Genomic DNA, 10,308 nt, shown 5'->3' with positions numbered 1-10,308 from the left:
TTGTGTTTTCGTTTAATAATATTTTGATGTAATATTTTATGAGAACAAATAATACAATTAGTGTTGATCTTGATTTAAATACTAAAAAACAAACCATTATTGAGAAAAAATACATTTGAATTCAATTATTATTATTATTTATAAAAAGTGACATATTTGAATTAAACCTAAAAAAAGAAATGTGACATATTTTGGTCGGATAAAGAGAGTATTTTTTATATTAAATAAATATATATACTAATAATGTATAAATATATTTTTTATTTTTCGTATTATAAAGAATTTGTTTGCTTTTGATTTAATTTTTCTTTTATTTTAGTATTGATTTAAATAATATTTTAATATAATATTTTTTTTAAAATAAAATAATTTATTGTTATTAAGTAATCGTAAGTTAAATTTTTTAAATAGAAAATAAATGTATAACATTATTTACTACAAATACTTCTTTCATGGTTCATCTTCATGTTGCTATTTTAGTCTATTCAAATGCAAAGTATACATAAGTTGATTATTATACATTATACATATTTTTAAATTTATATATTAATTATTTTAAATACAATATTATTTAAACTATGTCTAAAAAATAAATATATATTTTATATGGATGGATAAAGAGAATATATATTTTATTAAAGTATAATTTTTTACATATTTTAATATTAGTATATATTTTATTTTATTTTATTTTTAGTTAAATATATACTACTTTCGGCTTTAAAAATTTTATTTATTTTTTGTGTGTTAATTTTTTAATATTAATTATTATATCATTAGTGTATTATAATACTTATAAAATGACATTTGTACAAAAAAAATTATATAAATATAATAATATTTTTTTATATTAAGTAGAATGACGCAAAAAGTAAATGAAACAGATAGAGGCGGACGAGTATTAAATTATAATTCAAATTTTAGCCAAATAATATTTCAAACAATATAATTGAATTTAAATTACAATTTGACAGAAAAGTTGATAATTAAGTTTGTTTGTGTTTTTGTAATGTCCCAAAAATGTATAAAATAATATTATTATGTCAAATAAATATTTTCATAATATTTTGGGATTAAAAAATTAGTATTTTGAAATAAATTTTACTTCTATTTTATATATGAATTATGATTAATAAAAATTGTTAAAAAAATAAATATCGATAAAAATAAATATAAAATAATATATATATATAATAATATTAAAGTTGATGATGACGATAAAGATAGTTTTAATAATAATAATGATAATAATTATTATATATAATAAACTCTTTTGTGAAGGAGGGCTGAAGCAGACGTTCGCAGGAACCAAAAAAGAAAGAGTAAGGAAGAAAAAGAAACGATTTTAATATTGTATTTTTTTATGTTAGACGTAGAGTTTAATTATACTTCCTTCGTTCTAAAATTATAATTTTATTTCGGTTGAGCACGAGATTTAAGGAATATTGATATTATATAGATAGTTGGTAAAAAGTACGAGTAAAAGATTTTTTTGCACTTGTGAATGTATTAGTGTAAAAAGTAGTGACATTTGTGTAATAATAATAAAAATGTAGTGATAATTTGATGGTGAGGTGAGTATTTATGGAAATGAGACTATTGTTTTGGGACGGACAAAAATGATAAACACATTATTATATTGGGACGGAGTGAGTATATTTAAATATAAATTTGAATATTGAGATATTAAATTAAAAATTATTCGAAAATTCATAATTAGCTATTTGGCTATTTAATCAACGAATTTCTTTAGCTAATAGCCTATTCGTAGTTCTAGCGTTATATTTTGAGAATTTCATATCGATCCAAGTTGAATTGAAAACGGCAGTATTGCACCTGCCTGTTTGTTCATATCTTTAAGAATTTTTATTTAATAATCGGTCGATACATATAATATGAGGGAAAATTGCAAAAAATATTCCACACGTATACCTCATTATCACTTTTGTCTGGTATTTATCTCTCTGGCAAAATATATCCCACATGTTTTCAAAAGTCGCTATTTCTATCCTTTAACCGCGCGTGGCCGCGCGTGATTGTGCGTAGGGGCGCGTGGTGTGAATTTCACGCGCGAGAAAATGACATAAATAACGACTTTTTTAAACATGTGGAATATATTTTTCTAAAGAGATAAATACAGGACAAAAGTGATAATAGGGTATAAGTGTGGGATATTTTTTGCAATTTACTCTATAATATGAGGTATAAGGGTTTTATAGCTATAATGTTAATGTGATATTATGTGAATCATTTTGCCAATGCATATATATATATCTATACATATGTGTGCGTATGCATGTGTGAGACTTCGCGTTTTATGATATCTAATATGTGTATTTGATCGTCGTTGTGAATTTATGAAAAATGAGGAGAGGTGAGCTGTCTCACTAACCATTTTCGGTAAATTCACTTATTTGACATATTGCGCACATATTGCACGGTTGATCGGATATGTTTTGTGGATTTATCGTTTAGTCACCGTCTGCATCAGTGCTAAGCGAGGCATCATGTGGGGTTAGGGTATTCGACCCCGATGCACCGTTACACTTTGGAGATAATGGACGATAGTAGTCGGACAACTAGATAACTTAGTCGCATGGTCATTCAGGGTTAGACCCATTGTAGTTTAAACGTATTTGGTCTAATCACAAGTGTTCGGTGTTGTTTCACTCATTGGAGTAGCTACTAGTGAGGTCTACTGGTAGTTTCGGATCATATGCAAAACTCTAAACGTGATTTCGTTAGGGCGCACGAGGAGGAGTAGAGTTTCCGGGTTTTCCTTGGGTGATTCCAGGTTGCACGGATTCTACTACATTACACGGGGTAGAGCTTGACATGGGGTCCTATCTTCGCTATCACAGACTATGGGACGTCTTGTGGTTAATGACGACAACATTCGGCTATCTATGTATTGATTGTGGGAGTCGTATGAAGGGTATATGGAAGTGACCGAATGACCGTTATATTATTATGGGTTTATCAGGTTCTTTCTTTAGCTGAGGGTTTTCCGATTATATTGATGATGGTCTAGTGAGCTTATTATTATACAGCCGAAGTTATTCCGATTGTTTACTTAGACAAATATAATGAGCCTATATGAGCCTGGAGGTTATTACGGCTGCTCACTTCGAGAAATATATATATATATACATATGTGTGTGTGCATGGTTTGTCGAGTTCGTCAGCATTGTTGCATTATTTCACTATTAACATGACATGACACTTATTTTGTGATTGACGAGACTTAGACTTCATTTTAAAAAGTATGACATGATACATTTTATGTTAGTTCTTAAAATGAATTTAATTCTATATTTTTTTAAAAAAATATTTTATTCAGGTATGTATGACACCCCCGGGACAGGGGACGTCTCGTGATATAGAAAGACAGATTGAGTGAGTGAACTTGTCTCTGATGTATTGTATGTAAATTTCTAACTAGAAAAACCTCATATTTAGGAGCGTAATTTTGAAAATATTCATAAATTAGATTGTGTTAAATAATAATGTATTTTTATAGTTAATTTTAACTTTAACACTGTATTGTGGGGTGCAAAGTAGGAAGTGACGACCTCATTATGCAGTGTGACGGTAATATTTCCAGTATGGGCTAACCGAGGGTGTTATTGTTTTGAATTAATTTTTAATAAAATATTAATTTAAATTTTGTTTAAATAATATTTGATTCAATATTTTATAAAAAAAAATAATATATATATAAATATTTTTTTATTAAAATCTACAAAATAAATAATGTTAATTTTTATTTAAAATCCTAAAAGAAATCTTAAATTGTTTGCAAGCTTGATTTGATAAGGAGTAGCATGGGTAAGATATACAAGTATTTATTTTTAGGGAAAAAAATAATTTTGGTCTCAATATAACCGAAATTTATCAATTTTGGTCCCAATATAAAAAACTCATCAATTTTAGTAATAATATAAAAAATTTCAATCAATTTTGGTCTCATTATAAACAATTTTAATCAATTTTGGTCCCACAGTTAAAAAACTAACGGAAATTGCTAACGTGGATATTACGGAGGTGACGTGGCAGCTGACTTGAAAAGGATACGACCATGTACAATTATACACGATCATGTTGTTACATGGCCATGTATATTTTATTGTATAATTATACATGACCTTGTTGTTACACAGACATATACAATTATACACGACCATTTACATTTCTATTTTAGTTTAAAATTTTATTTTTTTGTTATATTTTTATTTAAAAAAATTATTTTAAATTTAAAATAATTGATATAGTTAAAATGGACATAATCAATAGTAATTATAATATAATTAAAATTTATCAGTTTTAATACAAATATAAAAATTTATAATATATATTCTTTTGAAAGGTTTTGTCTAAAATTTTATTATTCATAAAAAAAAATTTCTCTTGCAAACATCCAATTACACAACTATTTTTTAATTTTTTATATTATAGTAGTATTAAAAATTAATTTTATTATTTCAATACATTAATTGAATGTTTGTAAGAGAAATTTTTTTGCTAAATAGTATAATTTTAGACAAAATCTTCCAAAAGAACATACTCGACAAATACTTATATTTGAACTCAAATTGATATATTTTAAATATATTATGATTATTATTGACTTTTTTTTTTCCATTTTAACTTTATCAACTATTTTAAATTCAAAAAAATATATTAAAAAATATAACAAAAAATTAAAATTTTAGACCGAAACAGAAAGGTACACGGCCATATAGAATTTACATGGCCGTGTAACAACATGGTCATGTATAATTATACACTGAAATATATATGGTCATGTAACAATATGACCGTGTAAAATTGTACATGACCGTGTAACAACATGACCATGTATAATTATGCACTGAAATATACATGGCCATGAAACAACATGACGTATAATTGTACATGATCGTATAACAACATGGTCATGTATAATTATACACTGAAATATACATGGCCATGTAACAATATGACCGTGTATAATTGTACACGGCCGTGTACTTTCCAGGTCAACTGCCACGTCACATCCGTCGTGTCCACGTCAGTAATTTCCGTTAGTTTTTTAACGGTGGGACCAAAATTGATTAAAATTGTTTATAATGGGACCAAAATTGATTGAAATTGTTTATATTTGGACTAAAATTGATGAGTTTTTTATATTGGGACCAAAATTGATTTTTTTTCTTTTTTTATTTATTTTGTTTAAATACGAGTATCTAAAAATAAATTTGAATACTTTTTTATTATTATTTAAAATATTTTTCGATTCTCGCTTGGATTTTTTTTTCAAAAAATAATTATAAATTTTAATTATATTTTAAATTTTATAATTTATAATTTTTAAAATTTTATCTAAAAATTATTTTAATTTTAATTTATAATTATTTATATTATACAATAATTAGTTTTACTGATATACATCTTTTAAATTACCATACCTATCATAATAATAATAATAATAATAATAATAATATAGAGAGAGAGAGCCAAGGTATCGACATCTTCATATGAATCATATAAAGCATTTCTTGTCTCTTACAAAGCCACTAAAAATGTCAACTAGAATAGTAAAATAAAATAAAATAAAATAAATGAATCGTGACGTGACACGACACGACACGACACGATACAATAGTAACTCTGAAAAAGACAAACAATAACCAAAAAAAACATTGAAGTATAGACACTATCATAATTTGCACTTAATAATATATAAATGTGGCCCTTATATTGCCCAATAAACACATCGATCACTTTCTTCTAACCAAAGCAAAGTGTCATCAAATTCATCACACAAATCTGAGCCGAACCCCCTTCTTTGTGTATTTGGTCGGATAATTATTGAATTTTGAATTTTAATTATTAATATAATATTTTGAATTTAAACTTTATTTTTTATATATTATAGAAAATATAAAATAAGTATTTAATTTTATATTTATTATAAAAAAAATAATTTAATGAATAAAAATATTCGGAGCAAAATAGAGCAACTATACATACCCTAAATATTCATTATATCAGGTGTTGATTTGTTGTGCATTGTCGCGTCTGATCGTAATCAATATACATCATAAAATTATTATAAAATAAGATTAATTTAGTAAATTTAAATTTTGTTTAACCTATTTTAGTATGAACTAATACTTTTTGCTTATTCTAGTAGTTATATATGCTAGTGTTTAAGTAATATTTTGCTAATATATTATTTTATTGTATTATATATTACGAGGAATTTGTACTGATGTAAGACTGTTTCTTTACTTTTACATAATAATTGTATTATGGAGAAAAAATATTTATCCGAACATATTTAATTACACAATAAACCCATTATAAAATTAGTATATTATTATATTTAAAATAACATATTTATATTTTAACAGATATATATATTTAGAAATCAAATACTTATATTATAATGAACATATTTTACCACACATCAACCATATTGCAGAATTAATATATTATTACATTTATAATAACATATTTGTATTTTAGTACATATTTATATTACAAAAAACATTTATGCTATAAAGAACACATTTAAACACACAATAAGCATATTGCAAAAATAACATATTGTTACATTTAAAATAACATATTTGTAGTTTAATATATATTTATATTTAGATAGGGAACGACTCATATTGTAATGAGCACATAAGCATACAACATGTATATTAAAAAATTAATATGTTATGTTTAAAAATCACATTTGTAATTTATCATATATTTATACGTAAATAGCAAACACTTATACTATAATGAACATATTTTATCACACAATAAATACTGTACAAAATTAACATATTATTATATTTAAATAGAAAATTTATAGCATAGTACATACATTATAAAAAAAAAAAAATGTTTATACTATGAAAATCACATTCTTATTTATTTGTTTGTTTAATTTTACTAATTTAATTTTTTACATATATAATTAAAATAATCATGCGTTGACGGAGAGAATAGAAGAAAAAAATAAAGAAAAAAAATAAAACTCATAGCGATAAAGGAATTTTTATTTTTTTATTATGAAAAAAATTATAAATTTACAATTTTATCCTTAATATTATATTCTTTCTATCATAAAAAAAAGTATGTTTATTTGTATGTCATAAAAAATGTTCATTTTATTTTTTAGTAAAAGAATATATTTCTTTTCGTTTCATATAAAGTGATAATTAAGTAATGTGATTTGAAAAAAATTTATATTTATTTATTTATTTATTTTAATTGATTCAAACTCTCGACGTTTTAGTTTACCTGTTATACATTGCCTAGTGTATCTTGTCCAGTGCGCACTTTCGGATAGCTGAATCAAATTTACATTACTTAAATACAAAATAAGAAATATACAATGGTAATATCGAAAAAAAAAAAAAAAAAAAAGATTTTTTAACACTCATCGGAAAAAAAAAAAAAAAAATTAGGAGAGGCTACTTGGGGGCTCCGGGAACCTTGGGTCAAGTTAACTATGGCAGGACCTCTGGTCCCGGGACTGATTGACTAGAAATGTGGGACCAGACCGATTGATGCAGTAACCGCCACACTGGCATGATTTTTGCAACTCAATACCTTCAACAAGTCATGACTCCAGAAGCTTCTCCGATTAGGTGGAGTTCTATCGCCGGAGAATATACTCCCCGGGTTCCGGAGATTCCGCCGGTTCTTCACGCCGCGGAAATCCAATTCCTGCTGGAATTTTAGCGGACTAAACATCAACTCAAACCATTTCGGCTTCGAATCCCTAGACGCCTCCGATTTCGCCGAGCTCTTCGATGACGATCTCGGATTCCGTCGCTCGAGGAAACGATTTCGCGGCGGCGTGGTGGCTACGGCGTCGGATTTCGATTGAAACGAGTTGTTATTATTATCATCGCATATTGCGTACCTTGCGGAAGCGCCCGGCGGAAGGTTGTGCTCGGAGAGCGATTTGAGGAACCGACGGCGGTGGGTAGCGTTGTGCGGCACGAGCTTGCCGCAGTAGAAGATGTCTTCGGCGTGAGACATCTCGGAGGTGAAATCGTTGAGGAATTCGAAGAAATCCGCAGGCTCGGAGGACGATCGCCGGTTGTTCTTCGAAATGGAGTCCTTCCGGTCGGAATCCACCTGGAAATCTCGAAGAGAAATCGATTCATCGTCTTCTTCTTCATCAGGTATGAGCTTGATTTTGTGGTTCTTCTTCAAATTGGTAATTTCATAATCCATTTTAAGAAATTTGTGAATGTCGATTAAGTCTATATGCATGTATGTATATATATATATATATATACATACATACATACGCATACATATATGAATGAATGTGTGTTCATTTTGCATAAATTTCATCAAGTGTGAAGGAGAAGGAAGAAATAATCATATATATGTAAGAGATAGCCACAATCAATTGCTAAGGTCGAATTGAATGCTCAAATATTTTAGATGGTTTTCAATTTTAAAAATATTCAAATAAAAATAAAGTTGTTGTTACTGTATTAATAGATTAGTCAACAGAGTGTGCCAACAGTATGATATAAAAACTAATGCTCCCTCCGTCCCGCTATCCGTTTGTTTTTTTTGCAAGTAGTTTAAAAAATATTAGTATTATACTGAGATGTAGTAGGAATAAAGTAAAAATAACTAAAATAACCTTATTAATATTGTGTAATATAAAAACAATGACATTTGAGTAATATATTGTAAGTTGTAAGGGTATTTGTAATGTTAGATATATATTTCAGTTATTAAAAAAATGAATAACTTTGTTATGGGACAAACTAAAATAAAAAAAAAAATGGATAATTTTTTATGCGACGGATCGGGAGTATTACATTATAATAATTTACATAATACATATTATAATTAATTTCACCACATAATGTATATTAAGGCAACACACAAATTAACGGACAATATATAATAACAATTTATACAATATGTGTTGTCTAGTATATTTTTATATGATGAATGGACTAATCAGCACGGTGGGTGTTGATTATCTATATTTAGTACTTTAACGATTCCCTAAAAACAAATATATAATATATTAATGTGATATTTTAAATAAAAAATATATAACGGATAATGTTTATTTAAACATACCATAAATTAACATAGTAATTATTATTATTTTCTTTTTTTTGTGTGTGTGTGTTCAATTTATATGAACGAGTAAGACGTGATGTTTATACATAATAAAGAGATTGAATCAATGGATGAATATAATGTAAAATTTAAAATAAAATAAAAATTGATTAAGTTAAAGTTGATAGTAGCAAACACATGAAAGTGTTGGCGTAAAGGTAAACATCATAGATGCAAAATAGTCGAAATAGAGACATGCCTTGATTTTTACTAAAAGTGAAACCAAATTCTTTCTTTATATAGTTGCATCACAAAACCATATAATTCTTGTGGCATGATAGCTTTCCATGCAATTTTGAAACTTAATTCAACAAATGAGGTTTCTTAATAAAAGCTAAAATTTAGAGAATATCTTTCAATAAAAATAATAATAGCTTAGTGTTTGGTTTTCGATTCTATTTTATGAGAATTAAAATATTAAGAAATGTGTAAGTGGCATCAATGACGAACCAGCTTTGAATATTAGGGGGCAAGTAACTATCAAAAATTTTAAAATTTAATTAAATAATAAAATAATTTTACCTTCGACAAAAGTTAATGTCATTAGCTAGAACTATTAGTAGGATAATTTATGTCTTTGTTGCCCCATACTCTAAAATCGTCTCATAATAGCATAATTTTCAACTTTTACAAAATCTTCTTTCTCAATGTAAGTATGGCAAACAATTTGTCAAAAATTCATCTTTTATGTTGTTGTGCTAAATCATTTTTAATAAATTTTATCGTGGAGAATAATCTTTCAATTATAGTTTTTGTATTGGGTAAAATCAATGCAAACCCTATAAATCGATACACTAACCTATAAATTGTGTGTCATTTCATAGCCACTATTTTTTTTTTTTTTTTTGTTAAATCTCTAATATTTTCCAATCTCGAAAAAAGTGAAAACGATTTAGCAAATGTAATGAACATCCTATGTTGTTCTTCCAACACATTTTTTCCTTGAATTGAAATCATACGGATATAATTCAGTAAGATGAAATAATTGTTTTTTTTTTTATATATATATAAAAATTTGAAAATAAGTCTATGTTTAAGCATGCTATGCACACAAGCAACTCCGAACTTAACTCTGTAAAGCGATTATCCATCTCTTAAATAAGACGGTCAGCAACCTATTATTATAAAAATTAAATCAATGATTCATAGGAAAATAAACAAATA

General features: G+C 26.4%; 1 protein-coding gene across 1 annotated transcript; it reads right to left on the bottom strand.

Annotated features, from left to right (window-relative positions):
- Positions 1 to 7,433: 7,433 nt before the first annotated feature.
- Positions 7,434 to 8,304, bottom strand: LOC127263921 (uncharacterized). The gene has a single exon (XM_051293229.1). It carries the CDS (start codon positions 8,299 to 8,301, stop codon positions 7,525 to 7,527), a length of 777 nt encoding a protein of 258 aa, XP_051149186.1. The 5' UTR covers positions 8,302 to 8,304; the 3' UTR covers positions 7,434 to 7,524.
- Positions 8,305 to 10,308: the final 2,004 nt, after the last annotated feature.

This window comes from Andrographis paniculata, unplaced genomic scaffold (assembly GCF_009805555.1).
Source record: "Andrographis paniculata isolate CXL003 unplaced genomic scaffold, ASM980555v1 Contig69END, whole genome shotgun sequence".
Lineage (NCBI taxonomy): Eukaryota > Viridiplantae > Streptophyta > Magnoliopsida > Lamiales > Acanthaceae > Andrographis > Andrographis paniculata.
This window is presented reverse-complemented; position numbering and strand designations above follow the sequence as displayed.

Coding starts and splice junctions, on each gene's coding strand:
- LOC127263921 (XM_051293229.1), bottom strand. CDS start 8,301: ATGTATGTATGTATATATATATATATATATACATACATGCATATAGAC.